At 45.1% G+C, this 23,644-nt stretch overlaps 1 protein-coding gene across 5 annotated transcripts in view; it reads left to right on the top strand.

The window, feature by feature from the left end:
• The window catches only part of LOC147032184 (inactive ribosomal protein S6 kinase delta-1-like), a 53,522-nt gene that overhangs the window by 12,597 nt on the left and 17,281 nt on the right, over positions 1-23,644 (top strand). For 4 of the 5 annotated variants that reach the window (XM_085869553.1, XM_085869551.1, XM_085869555.1 and 1 more), the window contains 7 exons: positions 1,697-1,925; positions 2,211-2,354; positions 2,444-2,803; positions 9,932-10,044; positions 12,587-12,679; positions 13,519-13,566; positions 14,343-14,475. In XM_085869553.1, the coding sequence (XP_085725679.1) occupies positions 1,697-1,925; positions 2,211-2,354; positions 2,444-2,803; positions 9,932-10,044; positions 12,587-12,679; positions 13,519-13,566; positions 14,343-14,475 (1,120 nt within the window). The remainder of the gene's footprint in view (positions 1-1,696; positions 1,926-2,210; positions 2,355-2,443; positions 2,804-9,931; positions 10,045-12,586; positions 12,680-13,518; positions 13,567-14,342; positions 14,476-23,644) is intronic. The other variant, XM_085869552.1, reaches the window with a different exon arrangement.

The following is a 23,644-nucleotide window of genomic DNA, read 5'->3' as shown; positions in this document are numbered from 1 at the left end:
GAACAGTATATAAGCTTCTTGCAGGGGATGAATTTCATGTCTCAACAAGAAAAATGAATATTTACCTCTCCCAAGAGAAACGAATGAAGGCTTCATGAAATACATTACTCTTCAGGAAATGTTTCAAGAGGGCAACAAAGCATTGTAAACAAACTTTAAGTGGTACTTCATCCTCTTCACAAAGCCGATGTATCCTCCTCTACCCCTCATTCCTCCCCATATCCCTTATTTGTCCAAATCATCCTCTGTTTTGTCCTTCACTACTGCTGTTGGGTGTCCTCTCTCTCTCTCTCTCTCTCTCTCTCTCTCTCTCTCTCTCTCTCTCTCTCTCTCTCTCTCTCTCTCTCTCTCTCTCTCTCTCTCTCTCTCTCTCTCTCTCTCTCTCTCTCTTCTCTCTCTCTTCTCTCTCTTCTCTCTCTTCTCTCTCTTCTCTCTCTTCTCTCTCTTCTCTCTCTTCTCTCTCTTCTCTCTCTTCTCTCTCTTCTCTCTCTTCTCTCTCTTCTCTCTCTTCTCTCTCTTCTCTCTCTTCCCTCTCTTCTCTCTCTTCTCTCTCTACTCTCTCTACTCTCTCTTCTCTCTCTACTCTCTCTTCTTCTCTCTTCTTCTCTCTTCTTCTCTCTTCTACTCTCTTCTACTCTCTTCTACTCTCTTCTACTCTCTTCTACTCTCTTCTACTCTCTTCTCTCTCTTCTCTCTCTTCTTCTCTCTTCTTCTCTCTTCTTCTCTCTTCTTCTCTCTTCTTCTCTCTTCTTCTCTCTTCTTCTCTCTTCTTCTCTCTTCTTCTCTCTTCTTCTCTCTTCTTCTCTCTTCTCTCTCTTCTCTCTCTTCTCTCTCTTCTCTCTCTCTCTCTGCTTTTGTTCTGTTGCTTCATGATCCATTCAGTGTTATTGCTCTTCTATGAGCCTTGACTTCACATACAAAAATAAATAAATTAATAAATAAAGTTTCATATTCTTAAATCTGAAAAATCTGAAATCAGAAAACTGTTCGGTCCCAAGGAATTCACATTTGAAAGTTTTCACTGTATATACTTGAACACTGTGCTGTATGAACTCTTTAGTTTGTGTACACTTTCCAATCTCGCTACCAACTCCCAACTTTGGATTGTTTATTTGTTTATATACACATTTCCATCACTGCTACTGATATACCACCTTGAATCATTGTTTAGTTTATTTATATACCCCTGACCATTCTATTGCATACATACCGCCTTTAATTATTTATTTAAGTACCTTTTACCATCTTTAATTTGCACTTCATCCACCAAACTTTATATATATATATATATATATATATATATATATATATATATATATATATATATATATATATATATATATCTCGAAGGCCCTATCACGTGTCTAACTGGTAATTGGAGGGAACAACCAATCGGTTCTCACCGAATCGATTATATCCCCAGCTGCAGCTTGTACTGTTTAAAATAGCAAATGGCTTACCTTGTGTAGCTTTTCTTGCTTTATGCAGTTTTTTGGCTCAAAAGGCAGAGGGCTAATTAAATGTACAGTACGTATTATTAGACAGTCAAATAAAATGAGCTCCTTTGTGAGACCGATCTCTTGCCAATTGCTGACATTGCCTCCTTTTATCAAATCAACCAAATTGTCGAACCAAGCACGAACTTAAGAAGTGGATAACAATAATTTATTCTCTGAATGTACTTGCTGGTGCGCAGGGTTGTATCAAACGGGACCCGACTCTCCATGCTAAACGACGTGCTCGTGAGAAATTGAGCCTCCCGTTGTGGAAAGTTAGCCTGGATGCCCCTGTGCCAATTCGACTATCACCAACACCGAGTCCTGTTCATGAAGCCGACCGTCTTCGCGGACTCCTCGAGCAACAATTGACCCCTTTAGCTGAGAAGCAAATTCGTCTGGGGGTCACCAGTGCAGCACTCCATAATGGTAAAATGTTTTTTGCTTGAAGTTTTAAAAATGAAGATCCAATAAATAAAATGCTGTCGATCTTCTTGTGATCTGGATACACCATGATAGGATTGGAAAGCATTCTTTGACATTTCAGATATTTTATCTCATTGTTTGTTTGAATGAAGTGCTTGCAACTTTTTATCAACAGCAAAATCCCAAGCAACACACTTAAACCAACCACCATATCATCAGAATGAACAGTCATTGAGATAACATTCATTAAAATTATGTCTTTCTTGTATATCTCTTATCTTTTTTCAGACGACGGATTGTGCATTCCAAAAGAAAATGATGCTGAGCAGTCAAAAGTGAGCTGCGTGTGTGATGCCAGCAGCAGAAGCAGCACTTTGTCATTTACAGAGCCAACCAACAGCCTGTACAACAGACCTGACACCAAGTTAAAATGTAAAGGCATGGGTGAGGGTCAGGGGGGTGCACATGTTGCCTCACATTCTATTTTTGTCTCTCCAACTGTGCCATTGCTGTCTGTGCAGTAGGACACAACATTCTTTGTGGTGTCCAATCCTGCGAGGAACCTGACCTTCCCGTTTCGTTCCATTCTGGTGGCATGGGATCTGCGGGTGGAGTCACTGGCAGTGGTGGCCCTTTCACCCGTGCTGCTGCATACTTTGAGCAAGTCCGGAGCACAATTGGGCGAGGGGGCTGGAGCTGGGTGGAGGGGACAAACGTGCCAAGAGGCAATGGTGACAGGTGTTCCTCTCCAGATGGCAGTTACCTGGTTCGAGCTGCACGCCAAATACAGCAGGCTCTGGAGAAGGAGCAGCAGGCAGACTATGAAGGGGCTTTTGGCCACTATCAGAATGGAGTTGAGGTTCTTCTACAAGGAGTGCAGGGTAGGTTCTATGTTTGGTGAAGCAGAAATGTCGAGAAAGTGGCATACACAACAAAGGACTGATCTCCTCTTATCATTGCTCTTCCAATTGTCATGTTGTTTAGTCATATGCAGCAGCCTCAACATTTCTGCTATATTTTCAGACATTCAAAGATTGTTGGTGCTCGCAGTGTGACATCAAGGCAGAAACAAAGACATTATAGTAAAACAGATGTGTGTATGGGAAATGTTACATTTAGATTGGGCACCTGCCTGGTGTTGACTTAACAGTTATAGGTGGCAGGTTTAAGATCTTAGGGTCCTGAGTTTGAGCCCCTGTCGTTCTGTTGAAATAACACCAGGTGGGTTGACTCAGCCTGTTATCCATCCTAGGTCGGCACAATGAGTACCAGCTTACTGGGGTAATAAGCCATTCGAGTATCCTGCATTGCAGTGGCGACCCATCCAAGACTGTACTCCTTAGCCAAATAAAACTGCCTCGGCAGCCCGATGCGCCTCACAACGTGAAAATAATTGTTATTATTTATTGTCAGAAGGTCACCATTTAGTTTCCTTCTCAATATCTTCTTGTGTGGACAAGGCTCGGGCGATTCTTAAAATTTGAGAATCGCTTCCGATTGAGGCCGTGTCCTGATGTTTTAACCCTGAATTTGGTAGCATTCCTACTGGTGGTTCTGGAGAAGATTTTTGAAGAAATTTACAAAGTCGGCCATTTTGACCGACTTAAGGTCAAGTGACCGGAACGGGCTTTGCAATTCCTGTTGCCAGTCAGGAGAGGAACGTTGGTGCCAAATTTCAGCAAGATCGGCCCAGCGGTTTGGCCGGAGAAGTTGAAATCGGAAATGGACGGACGGAAGGTGCGTGATGACATTACCTTATCTGGAATTTAAATTCCAGAGGAGCTAAAAATTGAACCCAGTTGATCCAAGTGGTGTCGAAGGCAACAGACCGCACCTCAATCGCTCCTGACTTTTTTTTTTTACTTGCTGTTAACTTTACTGTTAGAAATAAGAGAAAATTATAAATATCTTTGCTGTTAAAAATATGATGATTTTGGAATTGGGGCTGAGGTTGTGTGCAGGAAACCCAATGGAAAGGGGTCAGGGCAAGGAGGTTGGTAGGAGGATCTAATCTGTTGCATGCGAGTGGGGATGGAAGGAGAAAAGGCGTGGGAATTATAGTATCGGGAGAGATCAGCAAGCAGGTGGTCAGAGTGGAAAGATGGGAGGGACGGATAGTTATTGCATGGGTGGTGGTACAGAGGCAAATGGTGTGTGTTATGTTGGTATATGGGCCACAAACGGGAAGGACTGGGGCAGAGAAGCAGGAATTGAAGGACACACTGGAGAGGATGATGGGAATGGTTGAGCTGGACGTGTTGCTGTGCATTGCAGGAGACTTTAACATCCTTGTTGGAGTAGCGGAGCCAGGTGAAGGGAAATGTTTTGGTAAAGTTGGTTGAGGAATGAGGAATAGAGAGTATAAAGAGCTGGTGTCACTGGTGGTAAGGAATGGGATGGCAATAGATGGTTCATTCTTTCAAAAGCCATAAAGCCACAAGATTACCTGTAGGGGTGGACAACATAGAACAGAACTAGATCTGGTGTTGGTAAGGAAGCGATAGTTGTGGAGGGTTAAGGATTGTAAGGCTGTGGCGGCAGACCATGTCACCACCCAGCACAAGCCTTTAGTGTTTGTGGTACGGTTGGAGAAAAGGTCGGAGGTTAAGAACAGTGGTCGGAAGATTAGTAGGTGTGTTAAGTGTTGGGGATATGTCATCGTAGAGGACAAGGAGAGGATGAGGGCCAGGTATGAGGAACTTAGCAAAGAAGCAGGAGGTTTGGAGGAGGAGTGGAAGAAGTACGGAGAGGTGTTTCGGGGAATTGCAGTAGTTTTGTGTGGAAGGACATCAGGAAAGGGTGTGTCATCGAGAGATAGAAACCAGGTATGGTGGACAGATGAGGTAGCGAAGGCAGTGGTGAAAATATTGAGGTTTGGAAGAGGATAGAGAAGATCAAAGATAGAGGGAGGCAGCTGGATGTGGGGTTGCTGCACCTGTATGGGCAGAAGAAGAGCTGTGGACAAGGTAAGTAATGATATGGAAGAGTAGGTGTACAACAAATTGGAAGAGGATGGTCGGAGGAAGATGAGATATAAATTGGCTCATGACAGATATAAGGATGGTAAGGACATGAAGGGGGAAGGGGGTGGTGATTAAGGCTAGTGACACAGAGAGGGGGGCAGTATTGAAGGTGTGGGAAGGGTAGATCAAAGAGCTGTTGAACTGGGAAGGAAGTGATGGCGAGCTGGAGTTACTGTGTTATGTGTCAGGGAAAGTGGAGTTGGTGACGATGACGGATGAGGAAGTGCGGATGGCATTGAAGAGGATGAAGAAGGGAAGAGTGCCAGGCATTGATTAGGTGTGCACAGAGATGATAATTGCAGCGGGAGAAGTCTGAGTCAGTTGGATGAAGAGGCTGTTGAACATGTGTACGAGAGCCGGTTAAATTCCGGAGGAGTGGAAGACGGGGTTAATTATGTCGATATGGAAGGGGAAGGGTGATGTTCAAGATCCAGAAAGTACAGGGGCATTACGCTCCAAAGTCATGTAATGAAGGTGCTGGAGAGAATTCTGGACAGAAGGAAAAGGAAGAGTGTGGAGATGGAGATCGGGTAAGAGCAGCAGGGGGTTAGAAAGGGTAGGGGGATGATGGATAGGATGTTCATGCTAAGACAGCTGGTGGAGAAGAGGTTAGAGGTGCAAGGTGAAATGGCATTGGGATTTTTGGACTTGGAGAAGGCCGATGACACTGTCCTGGGAGAGATGGTGATGGCGACATTGAAATGGATGGGAGTGCTGGAAGCAGATGTTCGGTTGGTGGAAGGGATGAACAATGGAACAAGGGAAGAGTTCTGGTTGGTTCTGGGATGTCTGAGGAGTTCAGCATGAACATTGATATGAGGCAGGTAAGCACTCTCAACCAACTCATGTTTATCATGGTGATGGAGCTGGTAAGCAGGAAGGTGAGCTTGAGGAGTAGTATTGGGAGGATGCTGCATGCGGATGATCTGGCTGTTGTGGTGGAGAGTGTTGTGCAGGAAGTGCTGGGGGAGTGGAAGGAGGCATTTGGGAAGCATGGGCTGAAGATGAGTATGGAGAAGACTGAGGTGATGTGGGTCGGGCAGCAGAGAAAAGGAATTAACATCAGGTTAGAGGGGAAGGAGATCAGACAGGGAAATATGTTTGAGTATCTGGGAGGAATCGTGACCGGGGATAGTAGGTCGGAGGCAGGGTTGCGGAGGAGGATTCAGATGGGTGTGAATGCGTGGAGGAGGGTGGAGGGAGTAACGGTCGACAGAAAGATATCAAGAAAATTGAAAGGGAAGATTCTGATGCCGTGTGTAATGCCGGCCTACCTTTACAGTCTGAAGACGGTGGCACTGACTGAGAAACAACAACAGAGACTGCATGTTTGCGAGAACAACTGGGTCAGGAGGATTGTGGGAGTGAAGAGGGAATGAGGATGGATGAACTGAGACAAATAGGGCTACCGATTCAGTGTAATTGGCAAGGAGTACAGTCCTGGATGGGTTGCCACTCCGATGCAGGTTACCCCAGTAAACTGGTACACATTTTTCCAACCTCAGAAGGATGACAGGCTGAGTCAACCCTACGTGGTGTTAATCAACGGCCCGCCAAATGCTTGAACTCAAGTCCCTGGGATTTTAAGCCAGCCACCTGAAATGTTAAGCCTGCACCAGGCCTCGGGTTTGAATTGTATGCACTCCTAAAGCACTGAACAGAATGAGTTGAAATTTGGTGGTTGTATTTGGACTTTCAAGAAGGAAAGCAGGGAATTTGAAGGAAGTGGGTTTGGGGTGGATTAATGGGGGTAGAAAAGATTGAGGTTTTGGATGGGGGAAGATAAGAGGTGGTGGTGAACAGCTGTTTTGAAGGCCTGGAGGGAAAAATGGGATTGTACAGAGTATGGGAGTTTATTCCAAAGGTGAGAAAAAAGAGGAATCAAAGAATGAAGGTGAGCAGTAATTCGTGATTTTGGTAGTTTTACCAGAAAGGGGTTGTTGGCGGACCTTGAGCGCCCTGTGGAAATATAGTGGGGACAAATCGCAGACACAACAGAGAGGAGACTGTAGAAGACGGAGAGACCACCAACCTTCTTGACAGTATAAACTTAGATTAAACTTGTACTTCTTGATTAAACTGTCATTTTGATTATTACTCGTAAAACAGAAGTACTTTGATGTAAAAAAAAAAAAAAAAAAAAAAACTTCATGACCGTAACATGTCTCAATTTATACCCATGAATATCAAAGGTTTTAAACATGCATTTTGTTACCCCAAATGGCTGAGAATGCTAGAGGGAGCATGAGATACCTCCAGTGGATTGGGGCCTCTGCGGCTCCCACACACCTACCTTCAAGGTTTTCATACACTTACTTTTTAGATCCTCCTGGAGGATCTCGAAGTCTTACTCACGTTGTTGTTCTTCATCTTCTTCTTGTGGACTTTTTTTGTTTCACAGCCTACAGTTTTCATCGAAACTTCCTGAAACTTGGCATATATATGTAAAAATACCCCGGGCAGACAGTAACCATCTCCGATTTTGAAAAATCCTCCTAGAAAAAAAAGTTATGACGTCAAAATATCATCGCGAATGGAAATCGCCAAAAAATTATCTCCGAAACTAGGCAAGCTTTTTGAATTCTGTTTGCGGGAATCGAACAGGGCATTAGCAGAGATGAATTACCGCACATATGATACATCACTATGACATCATATCAATTTTTTATGACGTCATTCCTATTTATTGACATTTTTTGTTTCACAACCCAGAGTTTTCATCGGATCTTCGTGAAACTTGCCATGTATATGCAGAAAGCCCACAAGCAGGCAGTAACCATCTCCGATTTTGGAAATTCTTCCGAGAAAAAAAGTTGTCGTCATAATATCGCCGCTAATGGAAATCGCCTCTACCATTATCTCCGAAACTAGGCAAGCTGTTTGAATTTTGTTTGCGGGAATCAAGCCGGGCATTAGCACGGATAATTTATCGCAAACCTGATGCATCACAATGAAGTCATATTCGTTTTTATGACGTCATCATTAAGAGGACGAGGATCTTAGCTCATTTGAGCTTGTTAGTCAACATACAGGTATTTCAGAAAGAGTGGAGAGCCCTGCTCACCCCTTACATAGGGAAGAGGAGGAGAAGAATAAGTATGCAAAGTTAAAGGCCCTGTCACACCTTGACGATTTAGCCAGGGTATGCCTGACGTATGCAAAATTTGGCGAAAACGCTGGCACACGTCGAATACGTTATGGGTAAGTTTGTATATGTTAAGAGCCCGCTGGCATACGTCATAGTACGCTGGGTTTTTTTCGTAGTACGCTGGCAAACGTCTTTGTACGCCGAGGTGTTAGACAAATTTTCCATGCTTGAAATTTTTCGACGTATGCCAGCGTATGACTCACACGTTCCCCATACGCTTGGCCATAAGTTGTAGGCACGTTACGTGATCGTTGACACGCGTCGACACACGTTACTTGTACGTTACTCACAAGTCGAAACATGTCAAGGTAATGTTTAGCATACCCGAAACTTATTTCTAACCTATGAGTAACGTGTTGTAGGCATGTTACGCTATCGTTGACACATGTTACTTGTACGTTGCTCATAAGTCGAAACACGTCAAGGTAATGGTTAGCGTCAGTGTTCCAGACTCCCTGGATTTTTTGTTTGTTTGTTTGTTTGTGTTTGTTTCTTCGGTATGACGGTGATGTTGACACTTCAATTTCTAGTGCGGTTATAATATAATATAATTAATAGGCTGCTGCTCAACGATTTAAATCATAACCGCACTAGAAATCGAAGTGTCAACATCACTGTCATACCAAAGAAAAAAAAAACAAACAAAACAAAAAAAAAACCAGGGAGTCTGGAACACTGACGCTAACCATTACCTCGATGTGTTTCGACTTATGAGTAACGTACAAGTAACGTGTGTCTGTGTGTCAACGATCGCGTAGCGTGCCTACAACTTATGCCAGCGTATGCGGAACATGTGTCATACGTCGATAAATTTTCAACATGCTGAAAATTTCTCGACGTACTCGCGTATATAAAACTTACCCATAACGTATTCGACGTGTGTCAGCTTGGTTTGGCAAATTTTTCATACGTCGGCATACGCTGGCTAAAATGTCAAGGTGTGACAGCGGCTTCACACTTCGATGTCTGGTGCGGTTATGATTTGAATCGTCGAGCCGCATCCTATTAATAGCCTACGCCACGTGATCGTTGGCGATACGCTGCCGCACGCTATGCAAAAGTTAGACTATCGTTGGGCATAGGTTGTGAACGCCGACAACATGCTCAGCATTCATTGGTATAAGTTATCTATATGTGATTAAAACGTTCTGTGTACGTTACTAATACGTTATGCATACGTCCAACACGTTATTATACGCCCCAAACTGAAAAAAACATCAATAGTTCAGCGTACGCCAGCGTTATACATACATTTTGAGACCTTGCCATACGCTGGCTAAAACGTCAAGGTGTGACAGCCCCTTCAGGCTCGTGTAAGAGCCAGCACACAGAATGGATCAGGATGTTAAAGAACAACAGGAACAGCAGATAGAGAGGGGGAAACACCAACAGCAGGGCTGAGGCCAAATATATATGTAGATGGACAAACAAGGGATGCAAGTAAAAATGAGGGGTGGAGGAGGATGCAGGGGGGAGGGGGAGGGGTAGACAAGATGGATACAGAAGCATTTGCCACATATCTTCCAATATCGAGATTTAACATGTCAATGTCCATACAAATATTTATTGTGGTATTCTTCATTGCACTGTTATTCAGACAGCTGCAATGGCAGGTACACAGGGAGTGTGGTGGGGGGAGATCGGCCTTGCAGTCACCACAAAATTGGACATCCTACTCAAAGTTAAAATTACATCTAATAGTTGGAGCCATGTTGTACTTGGACATGCTGTTACCAATGAGTTTGTCACAGAGATGTTAAGGCTGTTTTTTTATTTATTTAATTTTATTTTTAATGACACTTTATTCATTCCCTTCCATCATCTTCTGCTTTCTGCAGCTGATCCTGACCCCGGCAGGAGGGATGCAGTTAAGAGGAAGACTCGACAGTACCTCACGCGAGCTGAAGACCTCTTTACGAAACATCTGGACTCTACCAAAGCACAAACTGTGGTAGTACATCACTCAAAATACATTTGTTGCTTTCATTTTGGTGTATTCCGTTTGTAGTTGTCGTACTGAGCCTGTAAGGCATTTAGCCCTTTGACCTCTGTTGTCATCTATCTATAATTCCAGCAATGTGTGTGTGTGTGTGTGTGTGTGTCTGCCTGTCTGTCTGTGTGTGTGTGTGTGTGTGTGTGTGTGTGTGTGTGTGTGTGTGTGTGTGTGTGTGTGTGTGTCTGTGTGTGACCGCTGTTTCTCGACAACCACTTGTCCGATCTACTTGAAACTTGCCAAGTATATTGCTGGGGCCCTGTGGATGTGCCTTTTCAAGGTTTAATATTAAGCGGTCAAGTGCTTCTCAAGTTATGGCCATTTATTTACCAACCAATGACAAGACACGTTGCTGCTTGGGCGTTGCCGATGGGGAAGAGAACCTCATCCGCGTTCCCCATTACGGGTTACAACTTACGGACTTCCAGAAAGTGATGACTTCGTGTATTCGAATAATTTCTCGATTTCCTATGCACATTTATATATAAACACAATGCCCCAATCCAGTCGTCCTTTACGAGAGTGAAGGAACGGCCTGTGTGGTTGTTTGAAAGTTTTTTTTGTTGTTTTTTTTTTGCACGTACTTTTTTTATTTATTTATTTTTTTCTCTCTTCTCTTCTCTTTGTCTTTTTCCTTGCGATGACATTGCGAAAAGGCAAAATACGTTGGCGCTAATTGAATAATTGGCCATTAAAACTAAATTGCGAATAATCGTTACTGCGATATGCAAACTTCCGGGTCACGCACTTACGGGCATGCGAGAGCGAAGGAACGGCTGTGTGGTTGTTTCTGGCTCGCAGTTTGAAAGTTTTTTTTATTTATTTTTTTGCACGTACGGCCACGCACGTACGGGCACGTACTCGTGTTTACAATGCACTAAGGTTGGAGGTTTGAAATTTGACAAATTAGATGGCATGCTTCCACTTGAGCACCTCTGTAGTTCCACTGTCCACAGTGGAGTTATTACTTCTGCCACCGAAGGTGGACGGAGGTTATGTTTTCACCTCTGCCTTGTCTGTCCGTCTGTGAGCAGGATATCTCAAAAAGTTGTGGCAGGATTCAGACGAAACTTGGTTGGATGTGTGACATGGACCAATTTATTAGAGTTTGGTGAAGATGTGGATACGATGATTTTTAAAAAGTGATTCTTCACTATTGAGACATCAGGCCAAAAACTATAGACAGCATTATATTTCAAAAATTTGTGCACGGATAATGACAAAACTTGGTGGAGTAGTTGGGTTGGTGACAAGAACAAGCCAATTTGATTTTGGTTAAGGTCCGGATGCAGATCCGGCCTATCGATGGGATATAAAATGTAAACTCTTCAGCCTGGTGGAGGTGTGTGCTCTACTGAGTGCTGTTTTCGTTCTTTTTGCACATCTTGTATAATAATGCTATAATTACTTGGTATCTTGACAGTTCAAGACAAGCCTTTAAGATCTAATCAGGAAAATACGGACCCAACGAGAAATTAATGAATGAGGAAATGAACGAATTAACAAACTGAAATTAAAAACATCAAGTTGTCATAAAACGTTTGATCATTTGGAGTCCATTTGTAAATAAAGTATGTGCATTGCAGGTCTGCATGAAAGGCCCTTTACATCAAATGCCCATCCTTCATTCTCACTTGGCTTATTGGTTCCATACCGGTTTCACCGGAGGGGATTATAGGCTTGCTCTCCGTCCGTCCGTCCGTCCGTCCTACCTGTGGTTTTTCTGACATTTTTCCCATACCCTTTAACATATTCAACCGAAACTTGATACGTGGCTTTATTATAAGTTACACAACAAGCTCGAGTTTTAGGTTGTTTTGTCAATTTTTCACAGAGTTATGTCCTTTTTGGACTTCGAAAATATCATGTATTATACATTGGTCAGTGTTTATCTGCCCTGACTCCACTCCACTGCTTTACACCCATTGGCTGGACAGCTAGCCTAACTCCACCCTAATAAAATCATGGCTCGCCATTGCATGAAGCAGCACAGATCAGCAGCCCTCAGGCCTTCGGCCTGGGTGGTCGTCCATAGCCCACTGCAATTGGAATGATACCAGGTATATAACCACGATGTATAATATACGTACATAAACCGAAGCCGTACACAGCTGTTTTTGCTTTATGTATGTACATCGGGTTAAAAAAATAATTAAATAGACAAAGCCTTGAAATAAATGAAACACGGTGTGTTAGTTTCTTCTTCTTCTTCATTTGGGTTCCAGTATCGGCTCGAGTGTGCGTTGAATGCAAACTAATTTTTATCTCCCAAACATTCACTGGGACCGGTAAGGGACACGTATTGCAAAGCAATTCTCGCTCTCGTTTTTATTTTTTGCTTCTTGAATAAAAATTTTATGACTTATTTTACATTTCTCATAACCCACAAGAGAAATTGAGATGATTTGATGAGTGTAAAATAGAAAAAGGAAAAACATTTTTGTCTCGTAAAGCAAAGCAATAACCATTACGTGGTTCCTCACCCCTGGCTTCACTGTAGGGTGTCAGCAGTCTGAGGCTCCGTCCTATCCGAGGCCTGAGTGATTCTGCCGACAAGCTCTCCACCTACAAAATGCAGGCTGTACTTGGCAAGGTAGCTGTCCTGGTACATGAATCGTATGGTGGATTACCTTTGGTGTAATATTATTTAGCCTGTGTCACACAAAGGAAAAGTAAAAGCACGTGGGAGTGACTACCATCAGTTGCTGACCATAGAACAAGTATTGTCATTGTTGTTCTGCTTTTCTTAAGGTTTAAAATAATATTTTGAGTAACGGTGTGGTTGTCTCATTCTGATTGAATTAAATCGTTCAAAAGTTATCCAAGATAAATAACATGATTGGTGGCCCTGACCTTTTGAGATTTCCACATGGACCACCTTTTTATTTAATTTGCAAAAATTTAACACCCCTTCTACCCCCGCCTCTTGCCCCCTTCTTGTATGCCACATAGATGCCCTTCGCCACTCCCATCTCATTTAAACCTCCCCAACCTTCTCTCACCTCTTCCCTTACATTCTCTTACCCACCTTTATCCACTTGTATGTTCTCCCTTTCATTCTTTTTCTCAAGTTCACATAATTTTGGCAGAAAAGATTGATTTTCTCAATTTATTCCCACCTGCTCCCTTTCTGTTCCCGTGCGTACGTAATAGAGATAAGAGCGCCTTATCGAGTTTTGAGCCTGTAATGCACTTTTTAGCTTCTTACTAATGTGGTTCACATCATATTGTGCCTTGTGTTGTGCCATTATCATTTTAGTTGTAACTCGTATGAAGATATCTGATTTGACACTAGACCATTTTTATTTCATTCACAAAATTTACCTGTTTAATCCATGTCGTAATATTCACCACAAGCAACACCCTTAATACCCCTTTAACAAAAAAATACATTTCGATCATCTGATGCGATGCCAGTAATGTCACCCTCAGGTAATGCTGGTGATGGATCCAGTGACTTCGGAGACCTACATCCTGAAGGTAGGCTGTATTATTTAATAAAAATAAAGTGAATGTAATGGCGAAGAAAGTTGGTGTTTGAGCAGCCTCAGTGGTAAATGAAGGCACCACGCACATGGCCTACCATGTACCAAGGTTTGCTTTTCCTGCTTTCTCGTTGTAACATGGTGATGAACCACACAAGACCGAGACAGCTGTTTGTGGTTATTGGTGTTGCGGACATGTCAAGAGCAGATGTTATGATACCTTCTAATAGTATTCTGAAACCTGTTTACCAGTTGGAGAGTTCTGAATACACAGGCATTCAGGGGTGTCTTCAGAAACATAGCTCAGGGACGCCAATTTGGGTATGAGCTCAAAATCCATCTTATTCTTCTTTCGTATTTGGCACACGACTGCAGATGGCGTCATTTGCCGGGAGGGGTACTGTGCTGCTGATGCTGTGCCCCATATAGGTTTAGAGAAGGAATTTGGAATTTGGCTGTGGTGCCAGCAATCGCTCGCCGACTCTTCCTGAATGACACTGTGAGATCTTTGACATCCATTAATTAATGTGAGCAAATGGGACACCCAGTCTAAGATCCATCTGAGGGACAGCACACATACTGATTCCTCATCCTGCATCCGAAACACCAGGATGACATTTTATAGCTGGCCTGAGATTCAAACCCAGGCTGTACAGCTCAGAGGGGAGTGAAAATGTATTTTGATGTGGCCCTGATGTCATAGCTTTCATGATGGTACATTAGTATGATGTTGTTTATTGGTGGTGTGTCACTAACTCTTCCTGTAAGCAGGGTTTGAGGAAAAGCAATGCAATGAGGCATGCACTGCAGACTGTGCTGCCTCAGGCTGTGCCCAACATGGTTCGGCTTGAACGTTATTTTACGACAGATTATTCCATCTTCTTGTTGCTGCAATATGTCTCAGGTGAATTTTGGTGGGGCTTTGTGGAAGATGTGGTTGATGTATCAGGCATGAGTGATATGTTAATTGCGAGGCATGCCTTGCTGATGCACAGTATGCACGACAGCATGTTGGATCGCAGTAATTTGGTTGCCTTCGCATCAGCAACTATTCTGCAGATGCTCAATACTGCCATATGTTTCGAGGTGAAACTCATTTAACTTTATTTCACATTTTAAAATTATGCTTCATCTGAATATGGAGTCCACCAGACATCTATCTATCTATCTATATATTATTAAAACTCTCATCTTTTATGTATGTATGTATATGTTCCCGAAATACAGGCAAAACGGTACACGATAGTGCAAAACTTTTTAGGGGCACCTTACTCACCATTCGCCTGCGGTGTGCAGTATCATGTTTCGTTCAAATCGGGCAACGAAAAAATAATTAAAAAATAATTTCCCGATTCAGTCAAGTACTCTTCGGGAGAATTTGATCAATACAAACAACCTCAGTGGTATAGTTCGCTGGAGCTATCTTTTTTTTCTTTCTTGAAATGATTTTTATCATCAAACGCTGTCACAATGGGAACCCAATATTGTAAGGTCACACCGAGACATTCTTCCTTGACATCTCTCTGAGGATGATGGTCACAAACACTTGGGAGGTATACTTCGATGACTTGGTCAACTCTCCATTTTGAATAGTACATTCCAAAGATCCTACGAATTGGTGAGTACAGCAGTGTGTTAATGCTGTATTTGTTATTCATTTTATCTATAATCATAAATTTTCGTGTGTGTGTGTGTGTGTGTGTGTGTGTGTGTGTGTGTGTGTGTGTGTGTGTGTGTGTGTGTGTGTGTGTGTGTGTGTGTGTGTGTGTGTGTGTGTTCATCCCCTCCATAACTCCAAAACCATAAAACTTAGCAGCCTGAAACCTTGACTCGGAGCAGGCCTCAACGATGTCTTAACGAAAGTTTTTTTTTCCTTCACTTTCCTCGATGATATCAAATGCCTCATCATCATAGCTACAAAATCACTGGATACATTTCAATGCTTATAACCGCCCGGAGATGCCAGCATTCGTGGCTTTATTTAATTTACTCACATGCCATAACCTCGAGAATCTCTTAAACTAAGCCGAATTACAAAATTTAAGCTCCAGTGTTGAACTTAGCAGAAGCTCCGACTGTGAAAAAAAGTGTTCATTTGTTGAATTCGGACATAGTTTGATATCTCAGGCATCTCCGGGAGGTGTGTGTTTTCGTATGATGGATCGGCCTTCGCTAATTGTTTGCCAAGCCAATTAGCTGTTCCTTCTCAGCCGTTTGGTTGGAGTGCTTAAGCCACTTCGTGTGAATATTGTGGAGCATTCGCTGTCACTGAATACTCCATATCAATCGACTTGAATAATGTTCAGGGGCCAGTCGCCTGCGTTGGCCCCGCGTTTTTCTGCAGTATGTTGGGAGATTGCTGGCTCGCTGAAATTGTGCAATTTTATTATAACCACGTTTCCTGTTTTTGTACGATCTTATTTCATTTTGTGACCCGTCACTTCAGAATAGATAAATACAAATAAAAATAATGAAACGTTTCGTTAACATTAGGTCGGATTACCAAGAGGTATGCACGCTTGCTCGAAGCTGTCTCGCCTGGGTTCAAATCCTGACCCAGCTATAAACTGTCATCCCGGTGTTTCACAGGCAGGGCGATTCATCATCGTCTGTGCTTTTAAACTGGATGTCACATCTGCTGGAATCCCCCCCGCTCCTCCCATCTCTCACCCCGCTCCCTCTCCCTCTCTCATCCTACTCCCTCTCCCTCTCTCTCCCACCCCTCTCTCTCCCACCCCTCTCCCTCTCTCTCCCACCCCTCTCCCTCTCTCTCCCACCCCTCTCCCTCTCTCTCCCAACCTTCTCCCTCTCACCTCCTCCACCCCTCCCCCTCTGCTAAGGGAACTGTTCAGGACTGATGGCTTAGTTTTGAATTTGCCAAGTAGATCTCTCTCTCTCTCTATCAAGTGCAGCCTGTGGCTGCTGGTTGCATCATTGGTTGGGACGCGGCTATGCCACTGATGCAGTGTCCCCCTTACCAGTACACTGGTACTCATTTTGTCGACCTCGGAAGGATGACAGGCTGAGTCAACCTCCTGGTGTATTTTAATTCAGCGGCCAACTTGAACTCAGGACCCTAGGATCCCAAGCCGCCACCCGAACCACTAAGCCGACACCAGGCTTTGCCAAGTAGATAGTGTGGGGTTACCTGATCCCGCCCGGTTTTATATACAACCCGGTGGTTAAAAAGAAAATGTTGCAGTTTGGGTGCGTTTTATCACCCGACCCCTCGCGTCGCGCTGCCTTCCCCTCCCCCCACACCTCCTTCCCACCCCTCATGCTGCCTTCCGCTCTCCTCGTGCTGCCTTCCCCTCCCTCCCGCTGCCTTCCCCACCCCTCCCGCTGCCTTCCCCTCCCGTCGCGCTGCCTTCCCCTCCCCTCGCGCTGCCTTCCCCTCCCCTCACGCTGCCTTCCCCTCCCCTCGCGCTGCCTTCCCCTCCCGTCGCGCTGCCTTCCCCTCCCGTCGCGCTGCCTTCCCCTCCGTCGCGCTGCCTTCCCCTCCCGTCGCGCTGCCTTCCCCTCCCGTCGCGCTGCCTTCCCCTCCCGTCGCGCTGCCTTCCCCTCCCGTCGCGCTGCCTTCCCCTCCCGTCGCGCTGCCTTCCCCTCCCGTCGCGCTGCCTTCCCCTCCCGTCGCGCTGCCTTCCCCTCCCGTCGCGCTGCCTTCCCCTCCCGTCGCGCTGCCTTCCCCTCCCGTCGCGCTGCCTTCCCCTCCCGTCGCGCTGCCTTCCCCTCCCGTCGCGCTGCCTTCCCCTCCCGTCGCGCTGCCTTCCCCTCCCGTCGCGCTGCCTTCCCCTCCCGTCGCGCTGCCTTCCCCTCCCGTCGCCCTGCCTTCCCCTCCCGTCCCGCTGCCTTCCCCTCCCGTCGTGCTGCCTTCCCCTCCCGTCGCGCTGCCTTCCCCTCCCGTCGCGCTGCCTTCCCCTCCCGTCGCGCTGCCTTCCCCTCCCGTCGCGCTGCCTTCCCTCCCGTCGCGCTGCCTTCCGCTCCCCTCGCGCTGCCTTCCGCTCCCCTCGCGCTGCCTTCCGCTCCCCTCGCGCTGCCTTCCGCTCCCCTCGCGCTGCCTTTCGCTCCCCTCGCGCTGCCTTTCGCTCCCCTCGCGCTGCCTTTCGCTCCCCTCGCGCTGCCTTTCGCTCTCCTCGCGCTGCCTTTCGCTCCCCTCGCGCTGCCTTTCGCTCTCCTCGCGCTGCCTTTCGCTCTCCTCGCGCTGCCTTTCGCTCTCCTCGCGCTGCCTTTCGCTCTCCTCGCGCTGCCTTTCGCTCTCCTCGCGCTGCCTTTCGCTCTCCTCGCGCTACCTTCCCCTCCCACCCCTCGCGCTGTCTTCCCACCCTCCAACTAATACTTGGCAAACGGGACGCCCAGTTTACCCTCCATCTAAGGGACAGTACACAGATTGATGAGTCGTCCTGCCTTCGAAACGCAAGGATTTCAGTTTTTAGCTGGGTCAGAATTCAAATCGAGGCTCGACACCACAGAGGTGAATGTGCCTACCTTTAGGCTAACCTGACAGCCCCCACATCCTCTGTCTATCGACAGATTCTCAATCTCTTTCTGCAAAGTTTTTATCCCCTGAAACAGGCACATCCATTATAAAGGCAGGACTTTCTTTTCCTAATGTTCTTTTGCTGATATGATCCCGGTGTGTGCCCCGGTTAGAATAGGTACACGTATCCCTGCGTGTCGTAAGAGGCGACTAAAAGGGTTGGCGTCAAGAAGGGCATCCGGCGAAAAAACATCGCCTCAAAAGGAAACCATGATGAGTACAGCTTATGGGCAGGGTACAGCCCGAAGTACCACGTGGGGGTCCTCACCCCTCTCGTTAAAACTCAAGGTGGGAAACCCGATCAAAGCAAGGGAGAAAATTTTTCCATTTATGATGACCAATCGTCTGATTCCCCATGTGGAGATCAGTTTCTGAGGTTTGGGACATGGAATGTAGGGACAATGATGGGGAGATCAGGAGAAGTGGTTGAAACATTGGTCAGAAGAAGAGTGGACATATGTTGTGTGCAGGAGACACGATGGAAGGGAAGTGGTGTGAGAATGGTGAAGGGTAGGCAGGGACAGAAGTACAAGTTTATGTGGCAAGGGTGCCCGGAAGGCGAGCATGGTGTTGATGTCATGTTTTCTGAGGAGTTTGTAGACAGTGTAGTGAGTGTGATTAGAGTGAGTGAAAGGTTGATGATGGTGAGAATCGTGATCGGAAAGCTCCTTGTGAACGTCATCTCGGGATATGTCCCGCAGGTCGGTGGAAGCGATGAAGAGAAGAACATGTTCTGGTGTGCGATGGAGAAGTTGATAGAGAATGTGAAAGATGAGGAAGTTGTTGTGGTAGAAGGAGACTTGAATGGACATGTGGGAAGGAGTACAGATGGTTTTGAGGGAGTCCATGGGAGTTATGGATATGGTGTGAGAAATTGAGAAGGTGAAAGGATCTTGGAGTTTGCTGATGGAGCTGATATGTTGATTTGTAATACTAGATTCCAGAAAGCGGATAATAAGCTTATTACATACACGTCAGGTGGGTTGACGACAACCATTGACTACCTGATGGTGCGTTGGCGAGATAGGGGAAACGTCCGGGACACAAAGGTGATCCCAGTGGAGGAGACTGTTTCACAGCACTACCTGGTTTTCTGCGATATAAGGGTGGAAGGTACGTGGAGAATTCAGCGGGTGAAGTACCAACCGAGGATGAAGGTGTGGAGTTTGAAAGAGGTGACAGTGAAGGAAGCATTAAGAGAGAGGCTAAGTATGGTTGAGGATGATGTGGTTGAGCTTGAAAGTGGTTGGATGTCAATGAAAGATAGTCTATTGGGAGTCGTTGGTGAGGTATGTGGATGGACAAAAGGACCACCGAGGCACTTGGAAACATGGTGGTAGGGTGATGAAGTTGGAAAGACGATTGAAGAGAAGAGGAAGAAGTTCAAATAATGGCAAAAGGCAAAGGGCATGGTGGTAGAAGAGGCAGCGCATGAAAGTTATAAGGTAGCCAAGAAGGCTGCAAATAAAGAGGGAGCAAAGGCGCAGAAGGCCTATAGGAAAATGTTTGGAGAACGCTTGGATTCGGAAGAGGGTCAGAGAGCGGTATTCAGGATTGCAAAGCAGATAGCGAGAGAGAGGTTTGATGCGACGGGGGTGAGTTGCTTGAAGGATGAAGTGGGACAAATCGTTTTGGACTCAGATGGAATTAAAGGAAGATGGAAGAGATATAGGGAAAGGCTGTTGAATGTAGAGAATTAATGGGACGGCAACATAGAGAGTAACCCAGTTTTAAGACCAGGAGAGAAGATAACTGAGAAGGAAGTTGAGGAAGCTATAAGAGCAATGAAGAGTAGAAAAGCAGAAGGGCTGACGGCAGTTGTGGGAGATATTGTTGCGGTCCGGGGACCGGTGGCGAGAGCGACCGCTAAGTGGGGGAAGTTGCGTCGTCTCCCACTGGACTCCCGGAATTGTAGGCCGTCGCTCACGGATAAATAATTCCATGAGGCGACGAGTTGCTTAACCGACCGTGGACGCCAATACCTCCACCACATAGCGTAGGGTCTTTTTGTCGAGAATCAATTTACCTAATTAACCACACGGTTTCGTCTACTGGGGAACCACGCCCTCGGAACGCCTTTCCCGATCCGGATCACTCTACCAACTACCAACCACCTTTCCGGATCGGATGCAGCCGAGCGGAACTACCAAGGACGTACCGGCTAGAATGAACAGAATATCGGGGATAAAGAACTGGCTAAAAACTTAGATCTGAACCATGCTGGACCAATGGAGGAAAAGACAAAAACGAACTGGGAACATTTCTACAATAATTTATTTACAATAAAGCGAGGAAAGTTATGTGGTACAGGTAACAGGTTTACTGGGGTGTTATGCAGGGGAAGATGAGAGAGATGCAGGAGTGCGACAATTTTACAGCAAGTTATAAAGCAGACACAGAGCAGACTCGTCGCGAGAATAATACAGGCAAGATTTACAAGGTTCGAATAATTTGTACAGTTTCTACTTAAAGGTCCCATGACACTCAAAACATTCTGGTTATTTATATAATAACTTGACCTTCCTCGTGAAGAAATCACCCATGTTTCTTTTTTTAAATCAAAAATGGGATAATTGGACCAATATTTCGAACATTTCTGGTGCTTTTCACAACTTGCTATACCCTGCCCCTTAAAAAAGTTGACTTCAGCGAACCGCAGCATTGACGTCATATGCAGAAACTCGCACAGAGTGGATTGACTCGATGTCGCGCGCCGTATAAAGTACGTACAAATGCATTGTGCACATGTGTTTGCTATCTCACTGATCGTCCTAATTCCTGTGATTGTTTCTCGGAAAAGAAATTCTGCTTCTGAGCCGTGTATGCACAGCAATCACGAGGCAATTATTTATCCCTTTACTACCTTGTCGTAGTCATATACAAATCCAATACATGTATGCACAATAAAGGGCTATACCATGTCCACAAAATATTAAATGTGACTGTTGAACCTTTCCATTAAAAAAGAAACTTACAGGGACATACAAGTAAAATACCAAAGATTAATATTGCATCATTTCAAGGCGAAAGGAGATAATTTTAAAATCAAACAATGTGAAAAACCTGCACCCACATTTTACAGCTTATTGAATTGTTCGTTGAAACCAGCCTGCTGGGATAGGTACGATTCCACATACATGCAAGCCAGGTATGGCTGCACTCGACATACATGGGTTTATTATAAAGTGAAGGTACTGCTTCCATTGGCCTGCTATTCATTAACATTTAGCCAAAATGCTGTAATAAATGAACAGGGAAAAATATGTTGGCACAACTATGAAAGACAAATTTATCTGTCCTATTACACGGCCTCATAGCCTCGGGACTCTTACGCATTGATTTATACATTGTGTGCATGCTAATACAAGTTACTTGTCAACTCTAGAGTCGAGACTAGTCCGATAAATCCGTCGTCCGTCCGACTAGTCCCATAAATTTGACGTGCTGTAGCTTTCTTTTATTATTCTCTTTTCTTCATTGTTTCCTACTGGCGTTACATGACGACAGGAGGAATAAAATAAATAAAAATGCAACAGAACGTCAGATTTATCGGACTACTCGACAATTGTGTCACAAGGTGTGTTCTGCACACAAGTTTTCATCGTATCCGGACAGCGAGTTTGCTTCGTTTTATACGCGGAGAGATGGGCCGGCCTTGCTTGTGATTCATTTGAAGCGGAGAAACATGTCCGCTGCGCTGCGCTGCTCACGTCACGTCACTAAACTATTTCTGATATCGAGCAGTATGCAAGTCGAATTTACATTATTGAATTACGAATAGGATTTAGTCTAACCAGTTGTTATTGCCAAGTCTTCCTTCGATGTCCTCCCGATCATCATGAACGCCGGGAATTTCATCACCAGTTTCCTCTGCTTGTCCTGCTTCGGGCTCAAACTGCTAAGGCCGTATTTCATTTCCAGCTGCCTGAACTTCACCTCCCGCGACTACGTTATCCGACAATTCTCCATCTGATTCAGACCAAAATCCTTCATTTCTCTCACACTCACTGTCGCTACCAGACAAATCAAAGTCCATGCCATCCATTATTCAAAACCAAATGTTTGATTTTTTTTTAAGCAGAAATGAATGAAGCGTTTGAGTCGATCAATCGAATGTGGAAACGCAAAGGAAGCCAATACAATCACGTAGACCACCAACCCGAGTAATTTACATGCAGTCTTTGTGATCCTGCAGTTGACGTCATGTGGGTTACGCCCCTTTCAGTAGAATTTTTAGGGGCGTTCCCGAAGAGGTTTGTTTTTTAATTTTACGTTTTACAGAACGAGTATTGTGATAAAACATTGTCAGATCTGAAATCATGATGAAAAACTCCTGTAGGACATGTATGTATGTGTATATATATATATATATATATATATATATATATATATATATATATATATATATATATATATATATATATATATATATATATATATGCAATTTCAGTACTTTTGGGTGTCATGGGACCTTTAAAGACGGCGCCACACACTCAGACACATACTCGGACAAAATAAACCCAGTTGAATGGCTAAGGACTTTTTCAGCCAGGGAGGGAAGGAGTTGAGGTCGCAGTTCTCGCTACCTAAGTTCCGGGGAAAGGAATGCTCCATGGTGCGGCACCTGGCAATGGTCGTGCGGCTCGGTCCACGGCCGCCCGTGTAGAGACCGTGTCGGCGAAGTAGCCCGGGTCGAGTAGAGCGCAGTCCAAGGCGGGGATCAGGGTTTCCAGCTTACTCCCAAGACGACTCACTTTCCAGCTCACCAGACGACTCACTTTCCAGCTCACTCACTCTCCCTCTCAGCACGAATGCTCTGACTCTCTCAGCACTCAACCAACGCACCCTCTGACTCTCTCAGCCTCTACCCTGAGGATGGTGTCGTAATTTATAGATCGCCCTCAGTGAGGAGGGGCCTTGGTGAAGCCTACGTCACTGTTTGCCCTGATTGGACGGGGCTTCCATGGGTCGCCCTTTCTGGGCGGGTTTTCGGCCATACCGGGAAGTCCGCCCACTCCACACGTGCGGACTCGCCAAAAAGGAACTACTGCAAGAGGATTTTGCCTCGGACAGCGAGTCGCCGGTTGGGCGAGTAGGCGAACAGGCGTTTGTTCAGCCCATGCGAGAGGAAGGTACTGTGGTTCATAATGGAGGGGATATAAAGATTTATTAATCTAACTAAAAAAACATCGCAACGCACCCCTTTGATTTCCCACTAAACACAAGGATGGGTTCTCTCTACACATATACTTAACGGAATAATGACTTCGGGACAACTGTTTGTTTGTATGCATATAGTTCCTAGAACCGTAACAATATGTTGAAGGCAGTGGGAAGTTGGGGTGTGAAGAGAATGACAGAGATCTGTAATCTGGTGGTGAAAGAAGGCCGCATTCCAGTGGATTGTGAACTGAGTACCCTCGTCCCTCTGTACAAGGGGAAAGGTGACCCTCTGGACTGTGGCTCCTCCAGAGCAATAAAGTTATTGGAGAAGAGGATATGGAAGAAGGTAAAGATTGACGAAATGCAGTTTGGA

The sequence above is a fragment of the Eptatretus burgeri genome, chromosome 2, assembly GCF_056783735.1.
Source record: "Eptatretus burgeri isolate ZD-2024b chromosome 2, Ebu_testis_v1, whole genome shotgun sequence".
In the NCBI taxonomy this organism is placed as follows: domain Eukaryota; kingdom Metazoa; phylum Chordata; class Myxini; order Myxiniformes; family Myxinidae; genus Eptatretus; species Eptatretus burgeri.
The sequence above is the reverse complement of the archived record's forward strand: the minus strand, read 5'-3'. Positions and strand labels throughout refer to the sequence as shown.